The sequence below is a fragment of the Manis javanica genome, chromosome 9, assembly GCF_040802235.1.
Source record: "Manis javanica isolate MJ-LG chromosome 9, MJ_LKY, whole genome shotgun sequence".
Lineage (NCBI taxonomy): Eukaryota > Metazoa > Chordata > Mammalia > Pholidota > Manidae > Manis > Manis javanica.
In genome coordinates this window covers 9,832,702-9,848,785 of record NC_133164.1, presented here as the reverse complement: position 1 = coordinate 9,848,785, position 16,084 = coordinate 9,832,702, and the positions used below count along the sequence as shown (strand labels likewise).

The window sequence follows — 16,084 nt, the reverse complement described above, 5'->3', positions numbered from 1 at the left end:
CTTTTGTGTGAGTCACATTTTTGTTTTTTTTTCCCCCTTAAGAAACTTTGCTAGAATGTATCACAGTGTTGGTCATTCCAGTTTGAATTTCTTGGGTATCTTGTAGTATGCTCTTTTGATACGTTATTTTCAATTTTAAGAAAGTTCTTGAGTTATAATTTTTAGCATTTTCTTGGCTTTACTTTTCTTCAAAGACTCCTCTTATCCATTTTTTGGATGTTCTTTATCTTTTCTGGTATATTTTTTCTTTCTTAAATTTAAAGTTTACTCCTTTCACTTTCTATGTCTTGTAAACCATTATCTGTTTTCTGTATTCACTCTTATGATCTCCCTAACTTAGTCTTTGTTATTGAAATGGTTTTCTTTTTCATTTCTAATTATATCTTGAGGTCTGTCACATTTCTGAGCATTTCTGATTTTGATTTATGTTATTCCCTGTTGTCTATCATTTTAAAATGTCTTTCAGCTTGTTTTGAAATAGCAGGTAACAATTTTCATCTGTTGTATTGGCATGTCTTTCTCTTGTGCTTTTTTTCTCCATGGATGTTGTGCTAGTCCTTATTATTTATTTTTGTTAAAAACACTGTACAGGAGTTTACCTTGATACTTTTATTTTGCTTGGTTTTATGTGTGAAATTAGTTTTCCTTTACATTGATTTTTAGAAAGAGCCATGCATTAAAAAAATAAGCAAAGTACAAGAAGTTCAAGAAGTACAAATACTTGAACAGAGATAGCAGGAAAAGGCTTATTCTGAGGTCTTGAAAAGATGAATTAACTTTGTAATCCCCCTGTTAGTCTTTTGGGTGCTTATCTTGTTATCACTATATTCAGTGGGTAGCCCATTTTATCTGTTAACTATGTGCTTTTGAGATAACTATGCTAAGTTTTGAAAGCTTTCTCACCGACACAACTTTTAAAAAAATCTCACGTGTTTAACTTCCCTGCACCAGTCCTGGAACTGGCCTTTTCTATCAGAAACCCTTTTTTTTAAAGTAGGAAATACATTTATGTTCAGAACCTGGATCCATTGGACAGTTCAACTCAGTTTTTCCATGGCTTTCTCCTATTTGACCCTGTTTTTATAGTGTCCCAATTAGTAATTCTTGGTGAGCATAGAGTATGTTTTTATGAAATATGAATTTGTAGTATAGCAATTTAACTGTTGTATTTCTAATAAATATGTATTATACATTTTAATTTTTATAGATAGTTATTTCTGTCCTTCATTTGCAACATAAAACCTATTGTAAATTAAATCTCATTATTTCCTTAACATACTACTCAAACCTAACCATTTTTCCCATCCTTCTGTCAAAATTTGGCCAAGAACCATGAAGTCACTGAGTCTAGAAAATTAAAGGAATCTTAGAGCAGTGATTTCAGCTTTCATAATTTCTTTCCTGAGTATCATTGTTAAAAGTGTTTTCCAGTGATGATTAAAAAATGCCTACTTTTTTCATGATCATAAGACTTTTATCTGCATTCAGATATTATGTTTATTATTCATATTAAATTTACAAGGACCTTAAAAAGCATATTTTTACAAGTAAATTTGATTGCAGTTGCATGTGAAAAAGACTTACTGGTGATTAAGGGAAATGGATAATTAGATGGTTAACAAAAGATACAGGATTAACAGAAGAGTATCAGAAGGTTACTAGGGGATAAATTCTGGCCTAAAGTTCCAAATCACACAAACGACTTTATTCAAGAACCTGAGTACTTTTGAAACATGCTCCATCACTTCGCAGTTACCATGCTGTATTACCCTTACCTGATCTTTGGTTTTTTAGTCAAAGAATTATGGGAGTCAGGAGCTAAGATACTGCTTTCTCATTTTGCTTTAATTACATTTAAAGACTAACCCAAGGAGTACTACCAAAACATATAGATAAGAAGGAAGTTAGTTCATTGAAACCTCTGATCAGGAAGTTACCCAGCTTAAAACTGGTTATTTTTCTTTTCTGTTGGATGGGTCAAAGAAAGGCTACTAATGAGAACTTTTTTTCTTGATGACTTGCCTTTTGGGGTGAGTAATTTTCCTCAAATTAGAATGCATGAGGAAAATCAGTGGTTTCTGATCACTGGGATCCTGTTAAGCAGAAGTTTTATTGTACAGTCATAATGTATTTTGGATGTTCTCATTTATGTTGTTTTTTCAACTCTGTGCCGGTGTTCTGATTGCTTGATTACATCTACTTGGCATAACGGTATTTAAAATACCACAGCATTTCTTATAAAAATTCCTCTACCTTAGCAAGTAAAATGAGAATATGGAAGGACAGTTGATAGCTGAAACATGATTGTTTGGGATAAAGAGAAATGAGTATGATTATCGCTGTTGTTTAGAATGACCAGTCTGCCCAGATGGAGACGTGGAGTATGTGGGGATGTAGGCCTACCGCTACCTGCCCCTCCTACAGAGCAGCTCTGCTTTTCATGTATTTTACATTTTTTGAGTTTCACATGTGACTTTTTTTTCTTTTTCTTTTAAAGAAGATAAGGTTGTATTCAAACTGCATACAACCACTTGGCAGAGTGGTACTTTATGAGCATCTCTGCAGCTGAAGAGTTTTCTTATCTAGCATTCTGCCATTTGTAACTGTAGATATTTGGGTTCTGGTAATATATTTTGGGATCCCATGGTCCTAGCTATCTTGTTATTCTAGGGTTCTCTTTTTATCAAGACTTCTGGATGGGAACAAGAACTAACAGTGTGGCACTCATCTTGGTGTTTTACATTATTATTCAGTCCTTCAGTCAAAGTTGCAAGGCAGTTATTATCCCCATTGTCACACAAGCAAAAGGAGGCTTTAACTCAGAATCTGAAAATTGCAGTTTCTTCTGTCTTGCTCTTGGGCAGGAGGGAAAGTATACATCCTGAGTTTAAAGGCATTAACTTCTGTACATTTTATTTGAATGATTTCATCTACAACTTTTAATTCCTCCCTAATTCCTTCCCAAATCTGATGCTGTGAAGAATCTGTGTCTCGGCCTGGACTTACCTGAGAACCCCTGGAACTTTCCGTCTGCTTCCCGAGCAGGCATTTCCACCAGCATGTACAAAGTTGGAGTCATCTCAGCTCCCATATGTTAATCTCCTCATATATTCCTTCCGTGGATTCCCTGTTCTGCCTCTACTTCCTGCGCCGCATGGACGTAATCCTCTTGGGCCATGTGACCGAGAGGGCAATCCAAGAAACGCACTGCAGTTGTCACTCTGGGTAGTGCAGTTGACCCCTGCCCATTGTGGGGCTACGGGCACCGACCCCTCGCAGTCAGAAATGGGTGCGGAAGGGGAGCTGCGCGGTCCGCACCGTGTTGGTCCAGTGTCAGCTGTATTGTCATCAGGAGAATGCAGCTCCTTTCCCAAGTCAAGAGTCTTTTCAGGCAGCAATACCAGCAGATAGTATATGAGATGTAAGATATACACTTTTTCATTGTACAGACCTTGACCTTAGGTCATGGGAGAATTGGTGGTGGTGATGCCCACCATACAATCTGGTTTTTCCTTTTTTATATTTAACCTCATTTCTTTACTTAATTCATTACCACAAGAAGCTCCTCCTTTAGACCTATGCCCAGACTCCTCCTAGACCATGTTCATGGTGGTGCTAACTGTCATGTATTTTGTTCTGTCCCTAATTAGTATTTACTGTGTTAGCATTTTCTTTACTGGAGTAACGTAAACACGAGAGGTGGATCCAATGTGGGGGAACTTAATGTGATTTATGCAGAGCAGTTTTTATTGAAACCATAACTCTACCTGGTGAAGTCCCAATTCTTGACTCATTGCTTGTAATCACAAAGATATAAACATGCTGTACTTTTGCTGCAAATGTTTATAATAAAAAAATGTGTACTCCACATACACACTTATAATAATATAGCATTTAAGATATGAAAAAATTCCCATTTGACACATTGAGATACATTACAGAGTCTTATTAAAACCTAAGCAAGACACAGCAAAAATTTTGTCTCAGACTCTTATTGAATCATGACACAAAACAGTTTAATTCCAGTGTATCAGAAAATAAAAAACACCATCAAACTAGATTTATCAGGAATAGATCCTAGGCAGATAAAGTAAGAAGAAGGTAGAACTTCATAGAAATAGTAATAGATGACTAATAAGTTTTTTTTAAATGATTTTCTTTTTATTGAAGTATCATTGCTATACAAGCTTATACTGGTTTCAAGTATGCAACACAGTGGTTCAACAGTTACTCATATTATTAAATCCTCACCCCAACTAGTGCAGTTACTATCTGTCAACATTACTAACAAGTTTTTGATTGCCATTTTGTGTATTTCTCTGAGGTGTCAGTGATCATGTTCCCTTGGGTTAGTTTATGTCCTGTGGCTTTCATCCCTGTTATCCTCTACATCTAGTGCAAAGCCTGGCATAGAGTTGGTATTCAGTAAAAATGGGTATTTGTGCTGAACTACATCCAATATACTGTGCTGAAGGGTGTTAACAATACAAAGACGTAGAAAGTATTTTAAAAGTGAACTTAATGTCGAGATTGGTTGGCAGGATACCATAGAAGTTGCTTTTCCAAATAATCCTGTTAACATCAAGCAGGAATTCTTCGTTGCTTTTAGTTATTTTTCTTCAATCTGGCCTTTGTTTCATGTGTCTTTGTACACATGTACTATGTGCAGTACAGTATTAAATACTTTAATGTATTTGCTCAAATGCTTGCTTTTCAGTTTTTGGTATGTAAATAATTAGTAGGTGTGCATATGGATGTTTATAAAATTATGACTCCATATCAAGCACTGTAATGTTTTTTGTTACAGATTTCTACTTGTGTTTCTCCACAGGCAGCAGAAGATGTCATTTTCATTGGACCTGACACTCATGCTATTCAAGCCATGGGTGACAAGATTGAAAGCAAATTACTAGCTAAAAATGCAAAGGTTAATACAATCCCTGGCTTTGATGGAGTAGTCAAGGTGAGAAATTATTTTACTCTAATCCTTATAGTACGTATCTTCAGGTCAACCATTCTGTCAGAAGTGTAAGACAAAATGCAGTTTTTTTATTGCTTTTTAAAATATACATGTGTAGGTTAAAAAAATGTTTATACTTGGATTATTTTAAGTGGCGTAAGTTAAAAAGAGCAAGGCACCACTCAAGCACTGTATTTAGTGGTAAGTGTTGACTCATACTGTCATAGGAAAAAAACTTGGTAAAAAATTTTTAAATGTGCTATTAGATCCCTGGATTTCATTTACCAGTGGTATATATTTAATGTTTGAAACATTATGATGTTCTCTGTGTGTCTTTAGGTTGAACTTCTTGTCCATATGCATAAAATGTAACATGTCAACATGTTTTTGGTGGAAAGTGGCATAGCTACGGATGACTGTAGACCCTAAACATAGCTCCTCCACCAGAAGCAGCTTCTGCAGCTGAAGGCTTCTAAGAAATGCAAGAATTGGAGTGTATGTGTGTCCCTTCTCTCCCAGCCCCATGTCTGCAAAAATTACCCATTTGTTTCTCATTAGAAGAGTCTCTGTATAGACTTTAACCTGGTGATTTGAGTTCATCTGCAAGAGCTCATCTCAGTGTTTCTTACTATTAGTTTTGGGGCTGGGCAGTTCTTCATTGTGTAGGATCATTTCACATGTTACAGGACAGTTCACAGGCTTGACCCCTGCGTGATAGATAAGCTCATCCTCTTGCCCATGTTTACCTAACCTGTATTCATCCATTTTTCTTCTCTCTTACAAGAAGAGGTATTCCCCATCCTCTAGAAAGCCTCTTCTTCCTCTTATTGCCAGATGTACCCTTTATGTCCTCTTTGGGCTACAGCGTCATGGGTTATCTTTTCTGTATTCCACATCATAAAACTCTCCTTGTCTGTTAGCTCCTTTCCCTGACCATTGCTATTAAAAATGCTTAGTCAGTCAACAAATGTAGTGATCACTGGGCTCCGTGGTGGGAAGCACATGGTGATAAACCAGGTACCCATGATTCCTCACATCGTGGTGGTTCCAGTCTAGTGGGAAGAAGTATGTGTTCCTCCTCTGCACAGAACACAATCACCCCTTGTCATTCCCCAGCTGCCACCTTAGTTAACTTCCCTTTCACAGCCACGTGCCTTAGAAGAATTGTCTTTACTCGCTTTCATTGCACCTCATCTTTAATCTTCTGAAGTCTGGCTTCTTTCCTCATTCTTGCTGAAATTTCTCTTATGAAGAAATCTGCCAGCAACCTCTCCAGCTCTCTAACTCCAATATGTAATTTTTAATCCTTGTCTTTCTCAATCTCTTTGAAGCTTTTGAGTCTCTTGGTCACCTTTAACCTTCTCAAAATACTCACCTTTGCACACTACTCAGTCCTAGCCTTGTTTTTGTATTTTTTGCCTTGTTCGAGTGCTCCTTCATAGTTTTCATGCTGCTTGTTCTTCCTGTCTTTGTTCCTTAAATGTTGGTTTTATTCTGGGTTACGAGTAGGGCATAGTGCACAAACTTGCCTTGGGCAATCTTTCTTATTTTGTGGCTTCAAATCTCAAACTTATGTCTGTTCTGGATATCTCTTCCGAACTTCAGAGCTATATATCCAGTTGCTTATTAAACAGCTCTACTTGGTGCCCTTAAGGCACCTTGAAAATAACAAGTTGAAAGGAGAACAAGGGATTGGCAAATTGGCTCCATGCATGCCTGTTTTTGTAAATAAAGTTTTATTGGAACATAGCCACACTCATTTCTTTACATATTGTATGTGGCTGCTTTTCCACTATAATGGCTGAGTTGAGTGATTGTGGCAGAGGCTATATTGCTCATAAAGCCTGAAATATTTACTACCTGGCCCATTCAGAGAAAGCTTATTGACTCCTGCTATAAACTTTTCATCCTTCATTCTTTCCCACCTGAGAATGTGGTGGTATTTTCCACATGTCTCTCAAGCTAGAAACTTGGAGTCATTCTTAATAAATACTGTTACAGAGAATTCACTTAAATTATCTTCTGATCCATTTACTTTGTTTCCTTGTGCTAACACCAAGTTCTTGTTACCATCAGTAATTTGGATTACTTCACCAACCTTCTAACTGGTCTCCTTATAGCCAGTCTTGGCCCTATCCAATTAATTTTTGACACTGCAGCCTGAGTGATCTTTCAGAAATCCAGATTTGATCTTATGCTTGTGTTTTAAAACTCTTGAATGACTGTTCATTTAAATCCTTTAAAGTAGCTGGCTTTTGTTTCTCTCTTCAAACTGGTATTGTGCCAGGTTACCCTTTGCACTGTATGTACCAACCATATATGATATCTTTCAGATTCTTAAAACTTCTGTACTTAATTCTCTCATATGTGTATTGATTCTGCTTCTGTCTTCGTTCCTGTCTCCTCATTGTTTAGGTCTTGGCTTAAACATACATCCCTCACAGAGACCTATTCCTTGACTATCTGATTAGACCCTCTGCTGTATTTTCCCGTAGAACCCTGCACTTCACCCATCACATTTTGAATCATTCATTCATCTGTTCAGTAAATATTTAACAAGTGCATACTATTTGTCCAACATTATTTGAAGTACTGTGGATATAGTAGTGAACAAAACAGACCAAAAAAAAAAAATCCCACCCTCATGGAGCTTATGCTTTCAAAGGAGACAGACAATAAACAAATACAATATATAGTATGTGCTCTGGTGAAACATAAGACAGGGAATGGGGGAAGGGAGTGCTGGAAGGTGGGGTCTAGTCACAATTTCAGATAGGTTTTACAAACCATCTAAAGAGGTGACAGAGCAAGTCCTGTGGACACCAGAGAGAAGAGCAAGGCATACTAGGCAGAAACGGTAATAACCACTCAACGGTGTTCAATGTAAGTGCGCTTGTTGTTGGACAAACAGCAAGGAATCCTGTGGCTGGAGTGCTAAGGAAGAGACAACTAAGTGATGAGGTAAGATGTATAGTAGGGAGCTCAGATTTTATTAGCCTTTTTGGCCATTTAGTGGTGTGTTATTAATGTCTGCCTCCTGCACTGGATTGTAAGCTCCTTGCTGGCAAGGACTGTGCTCCGTTTATCATTGCAGTCACACATGCACATGGTGGACAGCACATTGTGCTCACTAAATGCTTGTTGGATGGTTAATGTTCTGGAGGTAGATTTTACACACATAACTGTTATATGCACATTATCTGTCATTTGGTGCATATTTACTAGGCAGCAAAAGAAAGGAGCACATAACTAAAAACCAAAAGGAAAAAAAATACAATAGAAATAGATGACATATGTTCTAGATACTGGAGCTGGCTGATAAAGACTAAAATAACTGATCAGTATGTTAAGGAAACTTGAGGAAAATGCTGGCAAAATAGGTAACCAAATAAAGAATTTCACTGAGAATTTGAATTAATAAAAAAGTTAAATTGAGATTCTGTTAACTGCAGATAAAGGAAAATAAGAACTTTAGATAGGTTTAACAGTAAACTAAGGAGAATATAGGATCCATGTTGTAGTATGTATCACTTTTCATTCCTTTTTATGGATGAATAATTTTTCATTATATGACTAAACCACTTTTTAAAAATCTAGCTATCAGTTGATGGACATTTGAGTTATTTCCATCTTTTGGTGGTGGTAGATAGTGCTGCTGTGAACATTTGTGTGCAAGTATTTATTGAGTAACTGGTTTAAATTCTTTTGGGCATATACCCAGGAATAGAATTGCTGGGTCATACGATAATTCTACATTTAACTTTTTGAGGAACCAATGGTCATCCAAGTCTTTGTGTAATCCCCTCCTCTTCAATTTGGGTAGAACCTGTGATGTGCCTTCCTAACTAATGTGGCAAAGGGTGATGGTATGTCACTCCTTTAATTAGGTAAATTGTATAAGGCAAAAGTGATGGGCTGTCAGTCATTGCAAAGTAATTGGATGTCACTCCTGTGACTATGCTTCATGTAAGACCCCATCTTAGGAGACTGAGGAACAGGTTCTAGTTGCTGGCTTGAGGAGGTAAGCAGCCATATTGAGGAAGCCTACATGGCAGTGAACTGCAGGCAGCTTGTAAGGATGTGAGTGAGGGTGATCTCCATCTGAGAGGCAGCAAAAAGGTGGGACCCTCAGTCATATAGCCACAAGGAAGTCAGTTCTGCCAACCACCTGAATGAGCTTGGAATTGCCCCATTTGAGCCTCCAAATGGACATGCAGTCTCACCCACACCTTGATCGCAGCCTTGAGAGACCTGAGCAGAGTATGACCCACCAGTCTTTTCTTTATTAGGCTGTGCACTATTGGATTCTAGTCTTTCTTTACCTTCTCGTTTTAGAGAGTTACGCAAGTTTGGGTAGTGGTGTGGATGCGTTTTTATGAACCTTGACCTGTTCAACTCCAGTACTTCTACTAGTATACTCCTAACTTTTTCTAATGAGAAATCTGGCCTTCTTGAGATCTTCAGTTTGGGCTGCATTTAGTCGGGAGGGTAGTGATGAGTCAGTCCAAATCAGTTCTGCCTTGATCATGAGTAGCACGGTCCTCAGGAGTTGAGGGAGAGGTCATCAGGAGAGCTCCCATAGAGTCTTTCCTCTGAGGTCAGTGGGTGTAGTGTCTCATAGGAAGAAGGCATGGTCCTTGAATAAAGGTCTGAAGGTGACAGTCGTGGGCTGGGACATGGGAAGTGGGAAGAGTACTGAGAGTACTTTGTTGACTCTGAGAGAGCGCTGTGTAACAGCGGCAGGATTTAAGGTTAATAGTGTGCCACCTGTGTCAATAATTAATAATTATTGAAATTTCTCCTCTGTTAATGGATAAAATGGGAAATGGGTACTTAATTCACTTTTGGAACATGAGTTTTTTTGGTTTTTTTCCTTCATTTCTTGGCTAAAACAGCACAATTATTTATCCGTTGGCATTTCTGTGTACCATTATCTACAGGTGTCTTTATCAAAAGACTGAATTTCTGGAATAAGAGTATGTAGTTTTATCTGTAAGGCCATTAGTTTATTCTGGATCTTCCTCTGCTTTTGTTTTCATGCTCTTTCAAAATGTAGAGCCCAGAATTGAAGATCTGAGAACGTGACTGTTGCCCATCCAGTTGTTGCTTGCTTATCAAGTTTTTTCTTTCTGGCTTAAGGCTGCTCACAAAAAATAAGGAGAGAACGGGGGTCACACCTGTTCTGGGGTGTACTCCTGAATGCTGTATATGGGTATTAAAGAGCCCATCTCTGAAGTCTGCAATGAACTTATCCTTTTTCTGCTAACACAACTGGACGAGAGTCCAGACTGTTTTCCAGAAAGAATTTTGGTGGTAGCTTCCCAAGGACCTCGTGCATCACTTAGTTTTTCTAGACCTCTCTGGTTTCCTGTGTTACTAGGGGCTTCAAGTTACTTTCAGGATTTTCCTGTTTTCCCTTTAATTCAGTATTTTCTGTCTGAGGTTCTTACTAGCAGTGTGAACCAATTGATATAAATCTAAGGATTCTATATTATATATTCCTAGAATATTCTCTGTAAACTTCTCTAAATCTCTCTCTCCTTTATGTAGGCTCTCGGAAGCCTTTGGTAATGCATTTCAGTTCAGAGTGAGACCAAAACTTTAATTCAGCCTTAGCGACTTGGTCTCTTCTGAAAGGGGCTTAATTTTAAAAGGTAATGTTGTTTGGAGGGTTTCTGGCAAACCAGTAGAAAAACAGCAGGGTAGAAAAAGAAAGAACAGGGCAGGGGAAAATGGAGAAGCATAGGGTGGAGGAAAAGGAATAGTGGGATAAAGACCGTCAGGTCTGTGAGTGTTTTTAAGTTTTTCCTATTTTCCTATGTCTTTCCTCTTCCCCATGAACCTTGTCTTCCCTTTGAATTTCACAAGGAAACAATTCTGGAATCTGAATTTCCTTTGGAAGCTTCCTCATGTTCATTAACAAATGCAGAACACTAGGTGCTTAAGATTTTTGCTTCCTTTTTTTACCCGGTAAGGTGCATTTCAAATGAACCATTCATATCAAAGCTTACAAAAGAGTGTAGTGTAATTCTTAATTATTCGTGGTGAAGTTTTGCCCTAAGAACATAAATTTGAGCTGCAGATTTGATACATTTAAGAAGTCTGACTCAGAGCAAGCACAGACTTAGCCTGAGACAAACCCATGAGAATCTTGTAATTGCATATCGAATATGTTGTGTGCACGTCCTGTCTTGGTCCCTGAACTTAATGGTTGGCCATCTCTAAATACAAACCTGATCACTTGCAGTGCCGTGGTGGTCTAATGCTTGAAAGGGAGATGTTCTCCCAGACCCAAAATCCCATGGACCGAACAAGTCAGGACAGGGGAAAGTTCTCGAGGTTTTGATGTGCCTTTCAAGGCAGATTTTTTCCTATCTGGATAACAGCCTGATGAACTGTCTGAACTCATTGGTTCCTGGAGCCAGTATGAAAATGAATTTATAGGTCCTAGGCTTGTCTTCTTCCATATCAACTTTGTCTTATGGACTTAGAACAAAATTATTGAGGATATTTTATTACTTAATAAGGAAGATTTCTTCCAGTAATAAACATTTTCAAATCTCATCAGAAAAGTCAAAGGGCTCCTCATTCCTAAGGATCCTGGAAAGGAAATTGGAGCTTCCTCCAGTGTGCGACGCTCTCCCCGCTGTTGTGTGTGGGCGGTCGGTGGGCCTCCCAGGAGCACTGCACTTCCTTCGTCTAGGTCTTAAGCGTTGCCTTTACTGGGTCTTGAACAGATCTCAGTGGAACTTCCAAGACTGCCCCAAAGTGATGGTATCCCTTGTTGTAGTAAGGAATAAACTTAGTTTTGCTTGATCAACAGGTTATTTTGGTTGTCTTTTCAGAGAGGCTGCACTTGGTGATCTGTAGTTGAATTTGCAATCTGTTAATTTGGAAAATAGGGAAAAAGTACAAAGTAGAAGAAAATAAATCCACTTATCTTTTCAATTTTGTCTCCTTGTGTGCTTTAGGTGATTTTTAAGATACTATTATACTCTCAAATAATGATAGGTTCTCATTATCTGTGTTAACTTTAACCATGACATTCAGTTCTTATCACCTATTGTCTGAATTAGTTAAGCCACAATTGAACCTGTATACAGGTTATAGTTTTCAGATAAGTATTTAAAAGTAATTTTAAGGAATGCTCTTGTTTTTCTGATAAATTTTAATACTAGTTTTGTTTCTAGTTTGCTTTTAATTATTTCTGATGAGGTTTTATGTATTTTTTCTTTGAAGTTTGGTTATTAATTTAGTTTTTTTTTTTTTAGTAACTCCACATGCATTAGAACTACACTGCTTTTCACATTTTGTTGTTTAGACTTTTTAGGTAAAAGATTACTTTTGAGGCTATGCAGATAGAGATTTATTGATGCAGATAAATAGTGTAAAATTTTGTATACCTTGTGGTTTCAGCCACTGCGTTAACAATACTTTTGCATTCGAAAGTATGTGCTTATTGTAGATAACTTTTTCTTTTTTAAAATCCCTACAGTTAAAAGAAATTAGACTGGTATTTTTAAGACTAAGTTCTTTTTTTTTTTTGCATATTGTTTCCCCCAAGTATTTTTCACCTTCTTAAATTAACGTAATTTCAGTTTGTTACATTTCTCCTTAAAACTTGTGCTCTTTTCCTATTTTAATCTTTAGGATGTTATATGGAGATGGTTTTACCACATTCTTTTTAAACACTGTGTGTAGTACTTAAGGTGTCTTCTGGAATGGTTTTCTGTATGTCTTGTTCTTGAATCTTCCTTTTCATCAGAGAGAAGCTAATGTTATTTTAAAGTGTAATTCTCAAGTAGTCATCTGGTATCAGGTATTTGCCTTTTACAAGTTTTGTTTTATTCAGTGTCATTAATTTGATCTCAGGAACTTGAGAGCAGGTGAAGAGTGTGCATTTGAAGCTGATGGAAGACAGGGCTTGGAATCCCAGCCCACTTGTTTAGCAAAGAATAACAAGCTACAGCAGACCCTGATTTCAAAGAGCTTCCAGTGCCCTTAGGGAGACCTACAGGTAGACAGACAATGAAATAAATGTTCATGACTTGAGGCTTGGAGTGCATGGGCCGCGCGGGAGGGGCACCTCTCCTAGTGGGAGGTCATGGCGGCAGAGCTTCCAGTGGAAGTTGTATTTCAGTGATCCCTGCATTCTTAGCCAAAATGTGAGGAGGAGGATGGAGACACAGCTCTGTGGTCAGTGAAACGTCTTATGGTTTATAAAAGCTTATTGAGGGACTGTGGAAGCATTAGATGACTGCAGGAATGCACTGTGAGGGGCTGTGGTGAGAGAGCTGGAGAAAAAATCAGGATCCACAGATGTATTGCATTGACTGCTATGCCACTGGTTTGGAGGTTATTACGGCTTTGGGAGCCTCTGAATGATTTCATGTAGAAGAGCTAACATGATAAAATTGTGGAATTAGAAAACTTCCTTTGGTTTGTGATGTGGCAAATGGGTTGGAGCAGTGTAAAACTCAAGGTTGGTAGATGAATTAAGAATGCTCTTCCTCTAATCCAGGCAAGATGTGATAGGGTCTTAAAATGCAGTATTAGGATGGGGCAAAGTAGACCATATGGAGAGAGATGGTATAAGTTGAATCTGTAGGATCCTGGGATCTGTTAGGTATTAGGTGAGAAGCAGAGGTAGGAATTACCAATGATAAAATTGCTGTGTTTGGTTGTAATACCTATCAGCATACTGCTTTGGGGGGAAATTTATTAAACTCCTTTGAGTTCTTGTCCTTTAAGAGAGAAGAGTAATTCCATTTGCATCTCAGAGCAGGGTAGGGTAATATATTTGAATGAAGTTTGTATTATGCAGTGTCACCACTATTGTGAGCGAGAATCGTTTAAAAAAACAACCAAAAAATGAAAAGCTGTATTCCTAGTAATTATACAGTATTGGACATCAGTGTCCTTTTCCCTGCTAATCCAAGAATAATTTTCCTGATGATGCCCAGAGATTTTACATTTTTGAGAAAAGATTCAGTTATATTTACTATGCTGTTTTACAATGATAGAAACACATACTAAATTTTAGAAAGATTTGAAAGCATAGTAAAACAGTCTTTTGCTTGACTTGGAGTTATCTGGAAAACCGTCAGCTGGCACCTATTTCCTGAACCAAGGATTGTTAAACGTTTTGCTTTACTTTATATTTTATATGTAAGGGCAGAATAGCTTGTATATGAATGCAGAATTGTTTACAGACAGAGCTTTTACCCGTAGTGTTTTGAAGCGATGTTTCTATTGTTTTTGTTTGCAAAAACAGTTCTAGAACCAGCTGAGGACTAAACTAACTTGCCATATGAATGAATAGCATTACTCTCATCCATTGAGAGCAGAATTCAGGGTTGATGTGTAGGCTGTATGTAGCAAGTAAGGAAAGAGTTGAGGTCTGAGCCGTGGATGGTAGAGTCGGTGTTTGGCGCAAACATTGCTGTGGACACTGGCTGTTTGGCGTCAGGGAGAACTATTTGAATTTCCCTGTCTGTGTTACAGTTTTTGCCTCCCTTTCTTGCCCTTCCTCTGCTCACCAGCAATAATGAGTCTGCAGATCATCTGATCCAGCGAAGCACAGTAGAGATGAAAGTGCATGGTGTTTGCAATCTTGTGGTGCCAGTGTTAGTTCTGTATTATACAGGCCCAGAGGGGGAGTGGTGACCACGGGACTTAGCAACCAAGGCCAGGCAGACAACCTTGGTAGTTTGGCTTGGTGGGCTGCGTATAGATTTTTATCACACTGTGCCAACCTGAACTGAGTGCTTACTGTGTGCCTGACTCTGTTCTAGTGCGTTTCAGCCTTAACTAATTACATCTTCTCAATGACTCCATGAGCTAGATACTGTTGTTATTTCCATCTCATGGGTGAGGAAACCCAGTTCCAGGGAGTCACACTGGTGGGTGACTTGTTCACTGACACAGAGCCAGTACTGCCCTCGCTTCTGGCCCCAGCACCTGTGCACAGCCACTGGGTTGCTGCCTGGCAGGGTAGTGCTGTCGAGCATTCACAAATAAATGAGGCTTGCAGGAAAGGCACCCAGTTATTGTTAGTTCCTTTTTACATTTTGGGATCTACGTACAGCAAATCACACCACCCCCATTTCATTCCGGAGTTGAATGGTAAGAGTCCACTTAATGTAAAATTGTGTTGAAATAGAAGAAATGGTTACTGGTTCCCTTGGCTTCTTTACTCTTTCTCCATTTCTTGGATTTTACAGCATAATACTCTCCTGCAGTCCTTTCCTTGACAGTGTTCCAAGCTGTTAACTGACTTCAGAACCAGGGATGGGGCTTCCTTCCAGGCAGGCTGTGAGTGCAGAGTGAAGCACAGGGATTTTTATTGCTTAGAAGAATAGAATCAAATGATATTGTTGACGGTTCCTTTTTCCTACCTCCTAATCTGAAGCCTTCAGGAACATTATTGTCATTAATTTTTTTCATTTATTTTTGTCCTTCTCTGTGTTTTCTCAGTCTTAACTACATTTGATATGAAAGTCAGAACATTATTCTAAATACTTCAACTGCAAATTGTCTAAGGGAATCAGTAGCATCAAATTTGTTTTATTCCTTCTGTTGAAATTTTTGTATTTGACTTTTCTTCCATTTTCAGGAGGAATTACTGTCACATTTGTTAAAATTTTGTCTTAATAAATTATTTAATGTTATTATATTGAACAGTAGTTGAACAGAGTCTGTTGTTTTAATACCTTTAGTGTTTTCCTAAATTGCATATCATATGGTCAATAGATGTGAGAATTGTCTAAAGAATGTTCTAAAGAGTGTTAAGCAGAATCAATTGTGCTTTTTCTTCAAGTATTGCCAAGTTAGATTTGTGAAAAAGTAATGAGCTTTTGCTTGAAAGAGATTTGTTTTTTATAAATAAAGAGCAAAGTGAATTTGGTCAATAAAGCTTAATACTTACTTTACATTTTTTTTAAGTTTAATATCTGTAAATTGAAATGAACCTGTTTGCTCTTACTTTTTAGTATAGCAAACTCGTGGCCCTTCAATTTAAATCTTACTGTCATATGAAGTTTGATTTTTTAAATTACTGAAATGTTTATTTAAAAATTAGAGTTTAGGTAGCACTATATATATATTTTTAAAATAGATTTTGAA

The 16,084-nt window shown here is 37.7% G+C and overlaps 1 protein-coding gene across 8 annotated transcripts in view; it reads left to right on the top strand.

Annotated features, from left to right (window-relative positions):
- Nucleotides 1-16,084, top strand: part of PCCA (propionyl-CoA carboxylase subunit alpha) — a 357,794-nt gene that overhangs the window by 91,371 nt on the left and 250,339 nt on the right. For 7 of the 8 annotated variants that reach the window (XM_073212398.1, XM_073212399.1, XM_037024801.2 and 4 more), the window contains one exon: nt 4,832-4,963. In XM_073212398.1, the coding sequence (XP_073068499.1) occupies nt 4,832-4,963 (132 nt within the window). Of the gene's footprint in view, nt 1-4,831; nt 4,964-16,084 lie in introns of those variants that run through there. The other variant, XM_037024804.2, reaches the window with a different exon arrangement.